At 48.0% G+C, this 20629-nt stretch overlaps 1 protein-coding gene across 4 annotated transcripts in view; it reads right to left on the reverse strand.

Moving 5' to 3' along the window:
• The window catches only part of TMEM51 (transmembrane protein 51), a 70100-nt gene that overhangs the window by 3323 nt on the left and 46148 nt on the right, over positions 1-20629 (reverse strand). For all 4 annotated transcript variants that reach the window (XM_055262437.1, XM_055262439.2, XM_055262436.2 and 1 more), the window contains exons 2-3: positions 6702-6776; positions 1478-2015 (exon numbers count right to left, since the gene is read on the reverse strand). In XM_055262437.1, the coding sequence (XP_055118412.1) occupies positions 1478-1821 (344 nt within the window). In that variant the 5' untranslated portion in view covers positions 1822-2015; positions 6702-6776. The remainder of the gene's footprint in view (positions 1-1477; positions 2016-6701; positions 6777-20629) is intronic.

The following is a 20629-nucleotide window of genomic DNA, read 5'->3' on the forward strand; positions in this document are numbered from 1 at the left end:
TGCTGAATCATTTGGTAGCTCTATTTTGAGTTTTTTGAAGAACCTCTAAACTTCTCCATAGTGGTTGCACTAATTTACATTCCCACCATTAGTGTACCAAGGGTTCCCTTTAATCCATATTAAATTAAGAACAATTCCCTTCCCATTGTAAAGATAAGAAATGCTTGTAGAAAATTCAAACAACACAGAAACATCTAATGAAGAGAAGAAAAACATCCTGAATCCTTCTACCTGGAGACAAACCACTGTAACATTCTGGTGTATACCTTTCCTACCCCTCTCCAATCCCACAGCCACAACATTTGATGGGACCATAACCTGACCAAAGATGCTGTTTTATATCCTCCTTTTCTCATTGTTGTGGATATGGTCCCACATTAACAAATATAGATCAACAGTGGCTGCATAGAACTCCATTGAATAGGTACGTCAGGGGCTGTCTATCTTGATCAATATGATAGGCAAAAAAAAGAAAAGACATCTTTTTGCTTGCATTTCATGACTAATGAAGCTGAACAACTATTGGTTGAACATCTACGGAATATTCATAACCTTTGTTTCCTATTGGTATATTCATCTTACATATTCATTTCTAAGAGCTCTTTTTATAATAGGGATACCAACCATTATCATATGTTCCCCAATGTATCACTTATCTTTTAAATTTGTTGGTGGCATTTTTGCTCAAATGGAAAATTGCTTCCCAGCCATTACAAATTAAAGCGTACAGAGCATGCTGTGGTGAAGGGACAAGCAAATGTGCTGGCCACCCCAGGCCCTGTTCAGTGACCCTGGGTGGGTCAAAATGCTGGTTCACTTAAGAGTAATGGCCTCCAGCTCCATCCAAGTTGTTGCAAAAGACAGTTTTTTTGTTGTTGTTTTTTTTTGAGACAGAGTCTCACTCTGTCACCCAGGCTGGAGTGCAGTGGCACTATCTCAGCTCACTCACTGCAATCTCCACTCCCCTGGGTTCAAGCGATTCTCATGCCTCAGCCTCCCGAGTAGCTGGGATTACAGGCATGTGCCACCATGCCCAGCTAATTTTTGTATTCTTAGTAGAGATGGGGTTTCACCATGTTGGCCAGGCTGGTCTCAAACTCCTGACCTCAAGTGATCCACCTGCCTCGGCCTCCCAAAGTTCTGGGATTACAGGAGTGAGCCACTGCACCCAGCCCAAAAGACAGTATTTTGTTCCTTTTTATGGCTGAATAGTATTCCACGGTGTAAAAATCTATTGTAATAAAATTTTGGTTTACCTGTAATCCATTTGTACCATGCTATTTGGGAAGCTCTGGTAGAAAAGTCTAAAGTTATTTGTAAAATGATAAACTGTTTTGACAGAGGCTTCATGGGCGAACATGAGACAATAAAGCCTTGTAGATGACAGTCTTTTCACCACAGAAAGGTGTGAGCATGTGTGTGCATGCGTGCGTGCCCGTCCCCGATCCGGGGAGGGAAGGGGACAGTCAGGCCTCACCTGTCTTCCTCCTGGGCGTGAGGCCCAGTGCCTGTCGGGTGCTGGACATGGGCCAGGTCCTCGCCCTGCCGCTGCTTCCTCTTGTCCCTGATACTCAGGCAGATGGAAAGCAGCAGCAGCATCACCCCGGCCCCGACCAGCACGTAGGCCACAGAGAAGGTCTTGCTCTTGAGGATGCCGCCACCCACCTCGGTCTTGTTGCTGCCCTGAGCTGTTGGCTTCTCGGCCGCGCTGAAGCCGGGTACCAGGTTCCACATGGCCATGATCACCCCAAGGACCAGCATCCCCAGGCCGATGGCGGTCAGCGCATAGTGCGAGCCGTTGGCCTTGGACTGGGCCATCATGTCAGTGGGAGGAGGGCGAGGCCCAGTTCCAAGAAAGAAAATAAATATATAAAAAGCAGCAGTCACAACAAAAACCCCTTAAATGCACTCCACAAAATCTCTCGCCCCACACTAGAAAAATATCAGCTGAACTCCTGCGGGATGGTTCCGAGCAATCGCGAGGCCTCCCGTGTGGATGGCTGCGGCAGAAGGGCCTGGAAGGAAAGCAGAAAGAGCAGAGAGGACGATCAGTTCTGATTCCAGACGCTTTGTGAATGTGGCGGCTCTGCTCTTGAAGGAGTTAAGCAGCAGCACCGAGCATGCCGGCTCTGGCTGGGCCTTGCCTTTGATGCATTCCAGATGTCTTACGTGCTCAGGCTCCTCGTGCGAGGCTGCAAGAAGGGAGGCTGGTCTGCCCACCCCGCTACTCCCTGAAAAGGAAAAGCCAGACCTTTCCCTGCAGGAGGCCAGAAAGGTCGGAGCTCAGGTCATTAAAACATTGTGTGGAATTTAATGAAGTGCAGTAAAATCTCAGCTCTTGCTGGAGGCTGCTAGGAGAGTGAGCGATGGGATGAATGGGCCACAATTGATGGTTGCAACAGACTCACCTGGGGGACAGGGCCTCAGCCAATGGTATGACCAGGCCAAACAGCCTACTGTCATCTGTTCACCACCCTCAATGGCTCCCTATTTCCCGCAGGAGAAAATCCAGCTTCTTAGAATGATGCTGCTCATGGTGGCTTTAGCCTGGCTCCTGCCTCTCCTGCTGCATCTCTCAGCCTGCCTTTCTTTGCACTACTCACCCCCAACTACCCTCCAGAACATTTCTCTGGTCACCCATAGCTCAGATGCCCCTTTCATGTGCTCCCCAAAGCCTCCAGCAACCACTGTGGTGAGTGTCTCTCTTCCCATGACCACATCATCATCACCTCTAAGCCTGGCACATAGCAGGGACTCAAAAAATGTTTGCAGATTTCATGCCTGTAATCCCAGCACTTGGGGAGGCCAAGGTGGATGGATCACGAGGTCAAGAGATCAAGACCATCCTGGCCAACATGGTAAAACCCCGTCTCTACTAAAAATACACACACACACACACACACACACACACACACACACACACACACAAAGCTGGGTGCTGTGGCGCATGCCAGTAATCCCAGCTACTTAGGAGGCTGAGGCAGGAGAACTGCTTGAACCTGGGAGATGGAGGTTGCAGTGAGCCGAGATTGCGCCACTGCACTCCAGCCTGGGTGACAGAGCAAGACTCTGTCTCAAAAAAAAAAAAAAAAAAAAAAAAATTTGCAGAGTCAATGTTGGATGAAATGAATAGAGGCCACATGAAGCCAAAGCTTCTCTGAAACCACATCGAGTTCTCCCTTTGTTAAAGGGGACGGAGGCCTGCACACTCTTCCTCTTAGCTCCTGTGCCCAGCTGGACAAAATAAACCTCCTTTCCACAAAGCAGCTCAGAGACCCTGCGCTAAAGGGAGCAGCCAGCAGTCCTGGGATTCCACAGCATTTGTTGGTTGAGAGTGAGCCAGAGAAGCAGCCACTTAAGGCTTTAGTTTAGAACATTTTCAAGGACTAAGGAGGAGGAGCAAGCAATGCCCCTTGCTAAACCGCTCCCCCATACGTTATTCCTGTGACAGGAACTTTTGCAAAACAGTAAAATTTACAAGATGTTTAGCTGGGCAAGGACCTGTTTTCAGTTCTGCATTCTTTCCAGTCTCTCCAAAAGGATGGCTGACCAGGCTGCTTGAAATCTGATGCTGCGAAGATATTTTCTTGTGAAACCATGAGTTTATTTGAAATTGGCCACTTTGTTAAAAGATACTCTAAAAATATTTGGAACAACATCCTTTATCAGCTTGAAGTCTGTTCCTTCTTTTTTTTCACTCAACGAATATTTCTTGTGCATCTAACTACCTGCTAAGCAGCGTGTTAGGCACTGGAGAAACAGCAGTGAGCAAGTTAAGGATTAGTAGAGCTTCTAGGCCAGCAGGAAAATGATCTGCAGGGAATACCAATAAAGTAAGAAGGAAGTACAGGAACTGTGGGATTAGACAGCAAGGTGTCCTAGCTCAGGGCTGTGGGACATACAGAAAGTCTATGTGGGAGAGGATTCCCACTGGCCTAATTGGGTCTGAACCCTGAATGCACAGCACTGTGTGTGTGCACGTGTGTGAACGCACTGGCTCTGCTCTTGAAGGAGTTAAGCAGCACCAAGGCACACTGGCACATGAACACATGTGTGCATACATGTTTATGCACACATGAGCACATGTGCATGCATGCGAGCACCTATGTACACATGCATGCATATGTATGGAATATGAACAGGACATATGCATGCATATGTATGGAATATGAACAGGTAGGTATGGGCATGCGTGTGGCGTGCAGGACGTTGAAAAGGGATCCCACTGCAGACAGCTGCGGTAGGACCAGATGGGACCGTACACAAGGATATTTGCTTCTTACAGTATCACTCATGGCCGGCAAAAGGAAGGATGGGGGCTCTGGCAGCCTTAGGAATGCACTGGTTCCACCAAATGGATCTGAGACAAGGTCAGACTCGGAGGGTGGAGAAGTACACAGCCAGGGGCTTGTGCTGGAAGCAGGAGTGATGAAAATATCACGTTCTGAGCACCTGCTAAGTGCCTGACAGGCAGGCCTTGTACCTGGGACGCTGAGAGTGTGGCTAGCAGACTAGTGATTTGAGCCGCTTTAACCTCCTCACTGCCTGCCCTCATTCATTCTCCATTCCAGCTTTGCCTTATGCTGCACGAGAGAGAGACAGGCTCCAGATGTGAGTCATGTGCAGAGATAAAAATGTCGGGATTAATACATTCTTTTTGTCTGATAAACTGTCAATGATTAAAAACAGGTGATCATACTCAGTGTGGGGAAAGGTGTTGAGATGGCAATTTCATGGCATTTTTTTTGGATGGCAAGTTTTGGCATTTATAGAACAAAAGTTTCAAAAATGTTTATACCCTTTGGCTCTGTAATTCCAACTTCTAAGAATTATGTACAGAGATATTCATCACAGCTTTATAGTGGTGAGAAGCTAGAAATTACTTCAATAGCCAATAATCCAGATCAGGGTAATAAATTATGGTTCATGCACTTACAAAATTATGGTCTCAAAGCAGCTAATATATTTTTAAATCAAACAACAAGGTTAAAACAACAGTATGTTCAGCGTGATTCTAATTTTTTAAAAATTCTCCATACACAGATGAATATATGGGAAAAAGGCTGGATGATTGTACTTACATTGAAATGAAAGAGACAATGTATTTTTATATATACACACGTATGTAAAAATCTCGGGGGGGGTCACCTTTCAGACTTGTACCAATGATTGCTTCTGGGGACGAACGAAACTCGGAAAGTGTACCCTTTACTTTCTATTTCTCTCTTTTGAATTTTCACAATCTGACTGTATTGCTGCAAGGTAGCATAGCTGAGTGGTTAAGAGTGAGCTTGGGACCCAGGCTTCCTGGGCTCAGATCCTCACTCTATTCCTTCCCAGCTGTGTGACCCCGGGCGAGTTACTTAACCTCTCTGTGCTTCAGTCTCCACAACTGTAAAAGGGAGACAAAAACCCTCTAGTACCTACCTCATAGGGGAGTTATGATAAATAAACAATATACATAAAGCACTGAGAACAGTATGTAACCAGCACAACAGTAAGTTCTTAAACAGACAGAAAAAATTGTTATTTAATGTTAATTAAAGCTTGTATTCTCAATGGGGTAAGATCACCCACAAGGGGCAAAAATTGTTTCTTGGGGACGGGGTGAAAAAAATCTTGGATATTACAATGGTTTGTGGCCCTCCACAGGGCCACAGAATATAAATAGATACACAGGGCATCCTTGGCATTAAATTTTCAAGTATTCCAAAAAGAATGTCTAAAAAGACTTCTCAGGGAGCGCAAGGTGAGGGAAAAGGTTGAGAAACACTGTTGAATGTATCATACTAAGTTTCACAACACTCGGATTATATATTATGATGTTTATAGTTATTTTCTCTGTGTGATGGGATTAACCATGATTTTCATTTTCTTTTTTTTTTTTTTTGAGACAGAGTCTCGCTGTCGCCCAGGCTGGAGTGCAATGGCGCGATCTCGGCTCACTGCAGGCTCCGCCCCCCGGGATTCACGCCATTCTCCTGCCTCAGCCTCCCGAGTAGGTGGGACTACAGGCGCCCGCCACCACGCCCGGCTAATTTTTTGTATTTTTAGTAGAGACGGGGTTTCACCGTGTTAGCCAGGATGGTCTCGATCTCCTGACCTCATGATCCACCCGCCTCGGCCTCCCAAAGTGCTGGGATTACAGGCGTGAGCCACCGTGCCCGGCCTCATTTTCTTTTGAGGAGAATAAGAATTAGAAAACAGAAATATCTATGTGTTGCTTTCATAAAACAGTTTTGGTTTTTTGGGTTCATGGCAGGGTTATGTGTGCCACGGTGGCATAAACTTGTTCTTCAAGTTCAGCCCTCTGTTTGAGGACCGTGATCTTGATGGGTCTATGGGGTCTGTGGAAACCCAGCTCCCAGCAGGGCGGCTGGTCAGCTGTTTGCCCTGTTCCTGGCTTGTTGACTCTGGACAGCACCCGAGCTATATTAAGCATGGTGTTCTTTTCCTTTCAAAAATATGGAAAGAAGCTAATTTTATGCTTAGAGGATTTGGACCACACGGCTTCCAATATGTCCCTAAAACACAGTAGGCTTGGTGGGCAGTCTGGGGTCCTGGCTTGGCCAAACTCAACCTCTAGACCCTGGGGTTGGCCCCATCACTGCTTATGTCTGAGGAGGCCCTAAGGGAGACATGAATGATTCTATATCTGAGTTTTTAAAGAAAAATTATTAACCAGTTAGAGAGGTACCTACCTGTTGTTACTTGAGGAGACTCAGGGCAGGCCAGAAGGCAACTCTTCATGCTAGAGTCTTGAGTTGAAGATCCACCTATAAAAAACCACAGAGATGCAGCTTTCTAAGTAAGCTGTGAGCATTGCAATTGGAGTTACATGTGGGGGAGCCATGTGTTTTCTTTGTTTTTTAGGGGGAAAAGGGCAGGGGTTAGGGTAGGTATCTATGCAAGACAAGTGGTACCAGAAGAAGCCAGAATTCTGTACAAAAAATATGAGTTGCAGAAGGATGACAACATGGTAGCTAACATTTATCAAACTCTTTCATGGTATTACCCATCTTAGACATGTGCTCCAGAGAATATCAGAGGAAACACTCTCAGGTCATCTTATAAGGAACGTGGATACCTTGACACCAAAACTAGAAAAGGACAAGGCAGGAGAGGAAAATGACAGGCCAGTCTGACCCACCAGCCTAAACAAAAATCAGCAAATGGAATCCTTCTTTCCTCCCTCCCTCCTTCCTTCCTTCCTTTCGGAGTCTCGCCCTTTTCCCAGGCTGGAATGCAGTGGTGCGATCTCAGCTCACTGCAACCTCCACCTCCTGGGTTCATGTGATTCTCCTGCCTTAGCTTCCTGAGTAGCTGGGACTACAGGCGCACACCCCCATACCTGGCTAATTTTTGTATTTTTAGTAGAGATGGGGTTTTACCATGTTGGTCACGCTGGTCTCAAACTCCTGACCTCAGGAGATCCGCTTGCCTTGGCCTCCCAAAGTGCTGGGATTACAGAAGGGAGCATCCAGCCCAACCATATTTTTTAAAAAGATAACACATCATAATCAAGTTGGGTTTATCTCAAGAATGCAGGGTTCGGTTCAACATTAGAAATTGGTCCCAGGAGAAAGGATAAACCGCAACACTGTCACTCTGTGGAGTATTACGTACGCAGCAGTGAAGGTGAGTAAACTGCAGCTGCGTGCACCAGTGAGGATGATCCTGACAAACATAATGTTGAACAGAAAAGCAAACTGCAGAAGAATACACACTGCAGAAGTCCACTTAAATGCAGTTCAAAACCAGGCAAAACCAAACAATATGGTGCTCTATTTTTTGTAGTATTAGGAAGAAATGCAAAGACTATCAACTAAAATTCAGGACAAATTCAGGCTACCTTCTGGCCAGGCACAGTAGCTCACACCTGTCATGCCAGCACTTTGGGAGGCCAAGGTGGGAGGATCACTTGAGCTCAGGAGTTCGAGACTAGCCTGGGCACTAGGCTATAGTGAGACCCTGTCTCTACAATAATAATAATAATAATTAGCCCAGTGTGTGGCTCACACTTTGTAGTCCCAGCTACTTGGGAGGCTGAGGTGGGAGAATCTGCTTGAGCCTAGGAGATAAAGGCTGCAGTGAGCCCTGAGCGTGCCACTGCACTGCAGCCTGGGTGACAGAATGAGACTCTGTCTCAACGAACAAACAAACAAACACACACACACTACCTCCTGGAGAAATGAAGAGTACTGGTACTGGGGAGGGGAACAGTGAAGGGTACGTGAGCGTTTTATTATACTATTCCTTACAATTCACATATATCTTATATATACTCTTTTGAATGACTGAAATAGTTTGTAACAAGAATGTCCAAAAGCCCATCGGTGTGTTTTTATTACTCTTAGCATAAAATCCAAATTCCCTGGCCATGACCCTCAAGCCCCACCAGCCTGGATGAGGCTCCTGTCTTGCTGTCACAGCTCGTATCTCTTGCTCACCAGCCCTCAGTGGTTTCCTTTCTGCTCCTCAGCAGCACCAACTACTTCCTACCACAGGGCCTTGGCACTTGCTATACCTACTGCTTGAAAACACCCTTCCACCTGTCTCTTTTATCTGGCTACTTATTTATTTATTTCTGTATTTAAAATTTTTTTAAAAATTATTTTTAGAGACAGCGTATTTCTTTGTCACCCATAACTCCTGGGCTCAAGTGATCCTCCTGCCTCGGCCTCCCAACTACCTGGGATTACAGGTACACACCATCACACCCAGCTAATGTTTTAATTTTTAAATTTTTAACCTTTTTGTAGAGATGGGGTCTTGCTGTGTTGCCCAGGCTGGTCTTGAACTCCTGGCCTCGAGCAATCCTCCTGCTTCGGCCTTACCAAAGTGCTGGGATTGCAGGCATGAGCCACCATGCCTGGCTATCTGGCTACTTTTTAGTAGAGACCTCTGTCTCTCAGCTCAAATGCCACCTCCTCAGTGAGCACCTCTCTGACCACCCAATGGAAATGCCCCCTCCATCACACAGCCACACTTGGGTCTCCTGCTGAGTTCCTTGCCTTTCCTTCCCATGGGTGATAACGCACTGCAGTCAGTAATAATCTCATTTTGCATTCTTGTTCGCTCCCTGTCTCCCCCACTGGAGTGTGAACTCTCTGAAACACGGTTCTTGTCTGTCTTGTCCATTGCTTGCTCAGGCCCCAGCACCGCATGCCAGGAACTTAACAGGTACTTAGTAGATATTTATAGAACAAACAAATGAATACCTGGCAAGTTTAAAAGTTTAACCAATGTCTCATATAAATGAGGGGAAATTCGAAGTCCGAGCGTGAAGGGGAGAGGATTAATAAAAGCTAACTTGCAGGAAGATCCGGATACTCAAATCTTGTATCCGTATGCAAATAATTTGCCGGCAACATGAGAAAAATACGCAGAATAAATGTGATTTCCGTTGTGACCTGACAAAGTGACTGTATCAGTATTCCCTGGTGGGGCTGGAGGTTTCAGTGGCTGCCTGGCCTTTGCAGGTGGAAGTCAGCAGGGGACATGGGAGCCTTTAGCCTCACTGCTCCGCGCTGGGCAGAGGCTCTTTCCACACCTGTGCACACCCTTAGCCGACCAGAGCCGGCAGGGAGGGGCTGTGCAGTGGGTGTGGAGGAGTGGGGGCCAGGCAGGTAGACCCAGCTCCAGACATCAGAGTGGCTGAGACCTGAGTGGGGCCATCACAGCCAGGCACATCTGGATTGAGTCTCCATGAACTTGAACGTGAAGACAACGACTGAAATAAGATGGGGCAATGGAAAGCAGCGCTGCCCCGGCTGAAACGGGGTAAAGGGCCCAAGCATTGATGGCTGGGCCTTCCGCTGCCTCTTCTCGCTGAATTGCAGAAACTCTCCAGGACATAGTTTAGAAACTGGGAATCGGATCTAGACCCTTACGTGACAACTGAGTGCTGTGCTACGGCCCCGGAAGGTGCAGTTGCAGAAGCGCCCAGCCCAGTTGGCTTCAGTGGGAGGAGGTCTTGCCAGTCGGAGGCGGCTGGCAGTGCTACCAACCCCCGCGACAAAGGGGCTCCTTGAGCATTCTCCCTGCACCGACCTCTTCCTGCCAAGCTGCATAATTGGGAAAGGGATCCCCGGTTCCACCGGGCTGTGCTACATTCACATCACAAAGGAGGAATTCAGTGGGGCTCTCTCTGCCAACTTTCAGCCCACAGTCACTTTTGTCACAATTTCCAGTCCCATGCAGTGGGGGTAGGAAGAAAGGTGCTGAGCCCCTGCTCCTGTCCTGCCTGGGAGGGAGTTTCAGGCCACCTCCCCACGGACCAAGGTCAAAGGGTGTCAGGTTCCTGTTTCAACAGAGCACCAGGGATCTTTTAGACTGTGCACTCGGGAAAAACAAAAAGCAATGTGCAAATGAGGCATAGAGGCAGGGGAGCTGGGAGGAGGGCTGCCCAGCTGGAGAGAGCTGATGGGAAAAAGAAGAAAGGATGTTAAGTAATACACAAGGCAGGGTAAGAAGAATAATGGTAACAAGAATAGCAGTCTCCGCAGCAGCTATCATGAAATCAGCAGCAGCTGACACTCAGCGTGAATCAGGTGCATTCCTAAACTCACCCGATCCTCACCGCCACCCTTCAAGGAATGATCCGCCCCACCATCTCGGAGTCTTGGACAGTAAGTAATTTGCCCTGGGCCACACAGCCGGTTAAGTGGCACAGTCGACTCATAATCAAATCCACCTGACTGTGAAGTCCACCTGTGCCTGCACTGTGCAGGTTCCCACAAAGCTGAGTCCCTGGGGGCCACTTTCTGAGCAAGGCACCCAGGTTCCCAGAGGTGTTTCAGGACAAAAGTGCGAGGGAGTGACAGGTAAATGTTTCCCTCCCTCCCTCCTTCTTCCCACAGGTGTTTCAGGACAAAAGTGTGACGGGGTGACAGGTAAATGTTCCCTTCCCTCCCCTCCCCTCCTCTTCCCTTTTTCTCTTTATTTTTTTTATTTTTTGACAGGGTCTCACTCTCTCATCCAGGCTGCAGTGGCATGATCACGGCTCACTCTACCCTTGACCTCCCAGGCTTAAGCAATCCTTCCACCTTGGCCCCTGAGGAGCTGGGACTACAGGCACACACCACCATGTCCAGCTAATGTTTGTGTCTTTTGTAGAGAAAGGGTCTCGCTCTGTTGCCCAGGCTGGTCTCGATTTCCTGGGCTCAAGCGATCTGCCTGCCTCAGCCTCCCAATGTGCTGGGATTACCAGGCATGAGCCACTGGACCTGAACGTTTCTTCTAAAATGACTTGTTGAAGATTTAGATTTAAACAATTCCCGGCCCATCCCCTACTGTATGCCAGGGGCTTTGGGGGATACAGAGATACATGAGACAGACTTTTACAATCCAGCAGGAAGACAGGCGATTCTTCCTAGCAGAAGGGAAGTCAGCATCAGAGAAAGAGTCAACGTGTGTTGAATGCCAATCCTGTGCCAGGCCGTCTGTGGAGCTCTTTATGTGCATCATCATTTAATAGTTATTGGTTCTATTTTATAGATAAGGACACAGGTTCCGAGAGGGAAAGTAATTTATCTAAGATCACACAGTGAGTACAAGGCAGGGGTAGGGTATGCCTGATTCTAAAACCCATGCTTTTAAACACCAAGTAGCACTGCCAAAATGGAGCATGTCCGAAGAGCTTCCAAAAAGAGTAACGGATTCAATTTGAGGAGGGCAGGGAGAAGGAAGATATGCACGCAGCTCTGCAGGGCCTTGAGGCCTCTGTGGCCTTCCTGTGGGTGGAATCTGGGGGTAAGATCAGGGTATTCCAGGGTGAGGGCTCAGCCTCAGTAATCCCACAGCGATGGGAAAGTGGGCATCTTCCAGAACATGTCATGGCTTACAGAGAAAAGAGGCAGCTTCCCTCCCCGACTCCAAACACAAGATGTCGGTGAACTGTATAAAACGTGACATCACCAGGGGCCTTGCTAATCCATGTAAGTGTTGGAGAAATTAAGGAAGACAAGTTCATCCTGAAGACTCCAGGGACCAGAAGCAGAAGCAGTGAGTTCATGAACCACACATCTTTCCTTGAGGAGCTTGACATAGTGTCTTTCTCTAAGCAGGTGGCTGGTGTCCAGCCTTATTTAGAAGGCTGGCATGGGGGACCCAGTCACATTCAGTATTTCTTGGGAAATGTGACATCTCACATTTCAGAGTCTTCCTCTGCCAGGATAGCACTGAGGGATGCAGATCTCCTGTCCCCATCAGCCCAATGTGAGTCTGACACCTCGAACCTTCTCCACGCTCCGGCCATCGGTGTCTCTGCGGATGACATCAGCAGCCCCCCGACCCTGGCAAACAAGGCTAAGCACAGGCTCTGACCACCAGCCAGACCCCCAGTACTCTAGTCCCCCAACCCCCAGCACATAGGGCACTGATACCCCAGGCGCTTTCCACAATTTAGCTCATTTATCCCACCCAACAATCATATAAGGGTGGTACTGTTATCCCGACCTCTGTCCACTGTATCAAGGAATACGCTGAGGCACAGAGAGGTGGAGAAACTTGCCCAAAGTCTCAGTTTAGTAAGTGGCAGCCTCTGTCCACAAAGCCCCCTTGTTTAGGCTGTCCTCATCCGCGGAGCGGCAGAAAAGCCAGCCTTTCCACCAAGGCAGGGCAGAGTTCCCACCAATGAGGTCTTGCTCTCTCACCCAGGCTGGAGTACAGTGGCGCGATACTGGCTCACTGCAACCTCTGCCTTCTGGGTTCAAGTGATTCTCCTTGACTCAGCCTCCCAACTAGCTGGGATTACAGGCATGCGCCACCCCACCCAGCTAATTTTTGTATTTTTAGTAGAGACGGGGTTTCACCATGCTGGCCAGGCTGATCTTGAACTCCTGACCTCAGGTGATCCATCCGCCTCAGCCTCCCAAAGTGCTGGGATTACAGGTGTGAGCCACCGCACCTGGCCTAGGCGGACAACTTTGGAGGCTTAGCCTTGGAATCTGAAGAGTGGGAGGATTGGGGGCCTAGAAGAGAAGCTGGAACCTGTTCCATGTTGCTGCCTGTGGTCAGTGTTCCTGGCGGCCAGCCAGGCTCGTGTGAACGTCGGTGCCATCTGGACTCAGCATTTGTCCTTGTGTGACAGGCAGTTCTGGACACTGACTGAATTCATTTGGTTTGTCTTCCCCAAGGGGCATTTTGCAGCAAAAAAGTAGAGAAGGGCAGAGATGAGAATTTATCAAATCAGGGACTGCAGAGGGTGCTGGTGAGTATCCACGCTACCTGTCATGCCGTGGGACTGGGAGCCTGGGCTCCAGATCAGAGGCCGGGTTTGTATCTCAGCTCTGTAACTTAGTAATTACCTAGACAAGACAATTCTTAGGGCTCTCAGTCTCAGCTCTGTCATCTGTACAAAGTGAATTTTACTGGGATCTACCTCACTGGGTTTATAAGTGATGAGCTCAGAGTTTTGATTACGGGTGTTTATTCATTTACCCAACACAATATTAACTGAGCATCTACTATGGACCAAGGCCTGATCTAAGCACTGAGGACATAGAAACAATCAAAACGGACAGAAGGCCTTGTCCCCATAGAGCTCACATTACAGTCTATGGTATGGTAGCAGGTAATACAAGCTAGAAGAAAATAACAGAGCTGTGGGTAGTGATTTTAAAAACAGGCCAGGTGTGGTGGCTCCTGTCTATAATCCCAGCACCTTGGGAAGCCGAGGCAGGTGGATCATGAGGTCAGCAGTTCGAGACCAGCCTGACCAACATGGTGAAACCCTGTCTCTACTAAAAAACAAAATACAAAAATTAGCTGGACATGGTGGCACACGCCTGTAATCCCCAGCTACTCAGGAGGCTGAGGCAGGAGAATGGCTTGAACCAGGAGGCGGAGGTTGCAAGTGAGCCGAGATCGCACCACTGCACTCCAGCCTGGGTGACACAGCGAGACTTTGTCTCAAAAACAAACAAACAAACAAAAAACAGTGGCCAGGTACACAGTCACCAAGAAAATGATATCTGAACAGAGATTTGAAGGATGTGAGGGAGGAATCACAGGAATACCTGGGGAAGAACATTCCAGGTAGAGGAGGGGACCACAGAGCCAATGCTCTAACTCAGGAGCCTGCCCAGCACTTTTCAGGGACCATAAAGCTGAAGAATCCATGAGTGAATACATTGAGGGCCTTGACCCAATGCCCTGCAGACAGTAGCTGCTCTAATTGTGCCAGAAATCCTTCACAGGCCTTTGGAGGCAGGTGGGCGTCCATTCATCTTTACAGAGGCCCAGAAGGGGTCAGAGACTAACTCAAGGCCATTCAAGTTAGGGGCAGAGAAGAAGTGGGGTCCTGCACAGGGTTCTTTGCTGCTCCCCACCCTGTGTTTCTTGGAATTTGGGAACAGGCACAGGGGGGGCTGAATCGTGGTCTTCAAAGATATCCAGGTCCTAATCAAAATTTGTAACTTTTAGCCTATATGGAAAAAGTGCCTTTTTGGACATGATTAAGTTAAGAATCTTGAGATGGGGAGATTATGTTGGATCATCCAGGTGGGCCCAATTAAATGAGTAGTAGCCTTATAAGAGGGAAGTGGAAAGGTCAAAGGAGGAAGCAGGAGATGGAATCATGGAAGCATCTGGAGGATGTGAGGAGAGAGTCACGAGTCCAGGGATGCAGGTGCCTCCAGGAGCTGGAAAAGGCAAGGAGACGCATGCTCTCCTACAGCCTCTGGAGGAACCAGCCCTGCCCACATTGTGATGTTAGCCCATGAAACTGAGGTTGGACTTCTGGCCTCCAGAACACATTTATTGCAAGACATTAAATGTGTGTTGTTTTCAGCCATGAAGTTTGGGGTAATTTGTTATGGCAGACCCAGGCAACTCCTTGCAGGCGGTGTTCCCGTTCACACCTGTGTATGGCGCCTGGCAGCACAGACTGTTTACCTACTCGATAGCTGATTTGATTAGGCACAGTTTCTCAATCCTGATAAAACCAATCGCTTGGTGAATTATGCGCCCTTTCCTCATGTGGCCAGGTTGGAGGGAGGCTCAGCATGGCGGCGCTCCTCTACCAAGTTTATATTTTAACCCAGGATTCTGCTAACGAGCCAAGTTTACACTTGTTCTAACGTTGCTGGGACAAAAAAACCTGATAAAGGTATTCTCGTGCTTGAGTCAGCAGGCACCCCACTTTCTGGGGGCTCAAAACTGCAGTTCCAAAGTGCTGACGACAGGACAAGACTGACGTTTATTTTAAGTACTCATTATATGAGAGCTTTTAAGCCAAAACTCGAGGTACGTGGAGCAGACAGCCAGCCCTCTGCAGGCCCGTGAGTCCTGCAGAAGCAAGCCCTCTGTGTTCCCAGACTTTTCTTAGACCAGCTCTGATTCTGGAGATTAGGACACCGTTTGAGAAAGTTTGTCCTGCCCATATCTGGACATTTTCTATTTTAGCCACAGCAATGCTGTCTCTATAAAAGTGGTTCCCAAACCTGCTGCCAAGAGCTCTTTTGGTATTGAGCCGAGCTTGTCCCCATCCCCTCGCCATTCCCCGTTCCCTCATCTCCACTTTATACCTGACTTTCCTACTTGAAGCATTTTAGCCAGAGCTGCTTTCTCGAGTCCTGGGTTTCCTTCCTGCCTCTGATTTTTAGGAAGTCACTTGTCACACTTGATTCTTTTTCCAACTGTTACATTTTGGAATTGTGGCAACTACAGTGAACCTTCTCCTAAGCTCCTATGAAGTGCCAGTGCTGGGTGCCTTACATGCCTTTATTATTATTTATTACTTCTTATTACTATTAATTTTATGTATTCTATTTTGTTTTTATTTATAAAATTTTAATATCGTTATTTACTTTTCTTTATTAATTTTATGTATTCCGTTTTGTTTTCATTTATAAAATTTTAATATTATATATTTACTTTTCTTAACGATCTATTACGAATATTATTTACTTAATATAATCATAGTTTAATTTCTCAGTTATTTATTACCATGCTTAAACTTCCCAAGCTGATGAAAAAGTTTCTAGAATAAGCCCCATTTCACAGAAGAGGAACCTGTAGTTAGGGAAGTTAAGAAACTTGCTCAAAGTCACACAGTAAATGGTGCAGCAAAGATTCAAACTAGACACGACTCACTCCGAGCAATTAGTTTTATCTGGATGAAGGAATTGTGCCCAGTCAAACTAACTATTGGGTAAGTAAACAGCCTGCGTGCTGGCAGGTGCCATATACAGGTGTGAGGCACCTGTGGCACAGTCCACTGCCCAGTGCCTCCCCGGCCCCCCACTCCCACGAAGAGACCCTCCCTGTGCTGCGGCTGCCAGAAACTTTCCCTAGGTCAGTTTCAGTCTCTGTGGTCAGGAGATACAATTCCCTGTTTTTCTTAGTGTCGTTTTTCCCTTCATAAAAACCAGCTTCTCCGGTGAGTCATTCAGTCCCCTGCAACTCTGATCCTCATCTGGATGTGTTGTAAATAATTGACGCTGAGATGTTTAATCATAAAACTGGAATTAAGGTTAAAAGGGGATGGCTTGCACGGAAGGGGAGGGGAAGAGAGATTAAGAGCTTGTATTAGTTTGCTGGGGCTGATATAACCAGTACCACAGTCAGGGTGGCTGAATCTATTTTTTCATAATTCTGTAGGCTGGAAGTCCAAGATCAAGGTTGGTTCCTTCTGAGAAAGGTTGGTTCCTTCTGAGGCCTCTCTCTGTGGCCTGTAGATGGCCACCTGTTCCCTCTGTCCTCATGCGGTTGTCCCTCTCTGTGTGTCTCTGTCCTAATCTCTTTCTGTTTTTTTTTTTTTTTTTTTTTGAGACAGAGTCTCGCTCTGTTGCCCAGGCTGGAGTACAGTGGCATGATCACGGTTCACTGCAGTCTGGATATCCCAGGCTCAAGCAATCCTCCTGCCTTAGCCTCCTGAGTAGCTGGGGACTATAGGTGCATGCACCAAGCCTGGCATTTTTTTGTAAAGATGGAGTCTCCCAGTATGGCCCAGGCTGGTCTTAAAATCCTGGGCTCAGGCGATCCTCTTCTTAGAAGGACACCGGTGATACTGGATTAGGGCCCACTCATATGACTTGACTTCACCTTAATCCCCTATGTAAAGGCCTTATCTCCAAATGCAATCCCGTTCTGAGTACTGGGGATGGGGGCTTCAACAAAGGAATTTGGCAGGGGAAGCAATCCAGCCCACGTTTGCTTCGCTTAGCCCCTCTTTCCCACTGGGTAATAAAAAAGATCTACCCTGGACCGAGCACTCACAACCTCCATGGTATTGCTAATATGTTTCGCACATCATCTCCCAGCAGCCCCGGGAAGGAAGTGCTATGGTCCCCACTTTGCAGAGAAGTCAGGGCATGTCAGCTCACAGGAGGGAACTAAATCCCACCTCTGCCCAGCAGCAGCTAGGACACAATATTGGTCTCATAGGGTTGAGGGGTAAGCGTGTTATCCAGCAGAGTGTTTGGCTGGCTGTGTGCAGGTACCACAGGGAAAGGTACATCATTTCAAAGCTGGAGGGCCTTGGTGACAGAGAAACATGGAGATCGGGGAGATGGGAGACTATGGCAGCTGAAGGCAAGGACCCTGGCATGCATCTGCTTCAGTAGCTGCTCCTTACGCCTCTCAGAGCTCAGTTTCCTCATCTGTGTTTGGTGCTGCCAAGACATGATGCTGCAGGGAAAGCTGGCATTATGATTTTCCCCGACCCGTGGCTAGCCCACCCTCACAACCACCTGCTCCCCTGGGTTTTAAAATCTCTGTGAACTGGCCGGGTGTGGTGGCTCACGCCTGTAATCCCAGCACTTTGGGAGGGCAAGGCGGGTGGATCACCTGAAAGTCAGGAGTTCGAGACCAGCCTGGCCAACATGGTGAGACCCCATCTCTACTTAAAATATAAAAAATTAGCTGAGCATGGTAGCGGGCGCCTGTAATCCCAGCTACTCGGGAGGCTGAGGCAGGAGGATTGCTTGAACCCAGGAGGCAGGGGTTGCAGTGAGCTGAGACTGCACCGTTGCACTCCAGCCTGAGCAACAAGAGTGAAACTTCATCTCAAAAAAAAAAAAAAAAAAAATCTCCGTGAACTAAAAAAAGACACAATCGACTTTCTTCACAGCCAGCATGGCATTCAGAAGTGGCCTCATTGTCTATAGAGAAACCCTGGTGAAACTTTCATGCTGGAAAACGATTTCACAGGGCTCATTGGGCACATCTTGGGTGTTTTTCCCCTCTGCCATGTCAATCTGTAAACACCAAGCAGGTCCCAGCTAAGGGCCGGAAACGGGGCTGACCTCCTGAGGAATGCACCAGAGAGATCTGGTCAAGATGAGATGTCACCTGCCTGGCACAGCTCACCTCCAAGCACAGTGAGCCTGCTGCTCTTTCCTCCTTCTCCCTGTGCTGGAGGGCAAGAAAAGAGAGCGTGACAATTCACTGGTCTGACGTTTTCATTTGGTCAGCAGGGTGGTTTAGTTTTGCCAGTTGGCCAGGTGGGGTGGCTCACGCCTGTGATCCCAGCACTTTGGGAGGCCAAGGCAGGCGGATCACTTGAGGTCAGGAGTTCAAGACCAGCCTGGTCAACATGGTGAAACCCCGTCTCTACTAAAAATACAAAAACTAGCCAGGCGTGGTGGTGGGCACCTGTAGTCCCAGCTACTCGGGAGGCTGAGGCACCGAGAATCGCTTGAACCTGGGAGGTGAAGGTTGCAGTGAGCTGAGATCACGCTACTGCACTCCAGCCTGGGCAACACAGTGAGACTCTGTTTCAAAAAATAATAGTAATACTAATTTTGCCTATTTGTGGTTCCCAACATCTGTGTTCCCCTTCCTCCTTAGTAAGCTGATGCTCGGCTTTCCATGGCTTCCTAGAATAAAGATAGCAGTACCCAGCCTCTTAGGCAGCTCACTAGCTGTTGCATGTGACTAAGTTCTGGCCAATGGGATATAAGCAGGGTGTGTATAGGGGGTGGGGTACATTCAGGAAGGGAAGCATTCTTAAATGAGGAGACATGTCTACCCCTGCTTCCCACTTCCTATTGGTTCTAGTGCAGATGTGATGGTTGGAGCTCAAGCAGCCATACTGGGATGTGAGGTAGAGAATGGCAGAGCAACAAGATAGAGGGAGCCTAGGTCCCTGAGGATCACGGTGCTGCCTTTTCAGCCCTGGACTGCTGACCTCTGGACTCTGTTTACATAAGAGAAAAATAAAGGTTTATCTTATTGAATCTGCTTTTTTTTTTTTTTTTTTTTTTTGTCATGTAGAGACAAAGCTAAGCCTGCCCACACAGGCTGAGAGGCTCACAGTTGTGGGAGGAAAGGTGGCGGCTGGCTGGGTGCAGATACCACAAGGAAAGGGACATAGTTTCAGAGCTGGAGGGCCCTGGTGACAGAGACACACCGAGATCAGGGAAGTGGAGGGCTATGGCAGCTGAAGGCAAGGACCCTGGTGTGCATCTGCTTCACTAGCTGCTCCTTCCACCACTGAGAGCCTCGGTTTCCTCATCTGTAAAATGGCAATAATGATACCATCCTGACGAGAGAGTACACGGAGCCTGTGCCCATAATCGGAGCACTGGTCACGACACACGCTTGGCAGGAATGAGGTGAGTGATTCAGTATGGGGCTTTTGCAGAGACCCTCAGCCAGAAGCAGGGTAAGAAGATGGCCTGGGTAAAGATGCACAGAAGACCTCTTCAGTCAGAGGCCGGGAAGCCCTGAAAACGCAGGGTCCAAAGGTCACAGGAGGAGGTGTCCAACAGGGAGGGGCGCCGGTCAGTTTCAAGCGCCCCAGAGAAGTTGAGAGGATGCTGTTGTTTTACCTGCCCAGCAGGCACTACTATCCTGCTGGGAACAGTGCCTGGTTTTCCTTCTCTAGGGCCCTCCCCATTCTCAGTCCATATGACTTTGATTCTGGCTCAAGGGGCAGGCACATGCCCAGGCCTGGCCAATCAGGGCATCCCACACTCCAGGGCACGGTGATAATTTCAAGACGGACACGTAACCCACACTGGGCCAGTGAGTTTCAAATTTCAACTTTCCCTGGAATTGCTGAGAAAGAGACACTCCTCCATTGCATAGGCAGCTCAGAGCAGTGGGCAGAGAAAGCCTGCCTGGGAATGAATGAACACAGCAAAAAGCAGAACCAAACGGCAGGAAGTGAGTCCTCATGACACTGTTTGCAAACCTGGATCCCGCTGTGTCTGAAGAACCCCTGGAGGGCTGAGTGGTAAGAGCTCATTCATTACACTGAGTTTTCTGTCCCTTGCATTTGAAAGAGTCCTAGAATGCCAAAACTAGAAACTGAATTCTAGTCAACACTTATCTTTAGAATTCTGCACTACATCCCAGGGCCAACTAGCTGAATTAATAAGTGACTTGAAATTATGTTGTCACTGTTTTTTAATGCACATACTTGTTCATAAGTCTCTTTAAATTGGAAACTGGGAAAACAAATTTTTTGAAATGACATGTAAAATTGGATGGTCATTCTGGTACCAGTCTGGAAGCACTTAATTCAATAAAATTAAAGGGCTGGGTACAATGGTTCATGCCTGTAATGCCAGTGCTTTGCGAGGCTGAAGTGGGAGGATTGCTTGAGGCCAGGAGTTTGAGACCAGCCTGGGTGACATAGAAAGACCCTGTCTCTTGCTGTGTGTGCTGGTGCACACAT

Source organism: Symphalangus syndactylus, chromosome 22 (genome assembly GCF_028878055.3).
Source record: "Symphalangus syndactylus isolate Jambi chromosome 22, NHGRI_mSymSyn1-v2.1_pri, whole genome shotgun sequence".
Classification (NCBI taxonomy): domain Eukaryota; kingdom Metazoa; phylum Chordata; class Mammalia; order Primates; family Hylobatidae; genus Symphalangus; species Symphalangus syndactylus.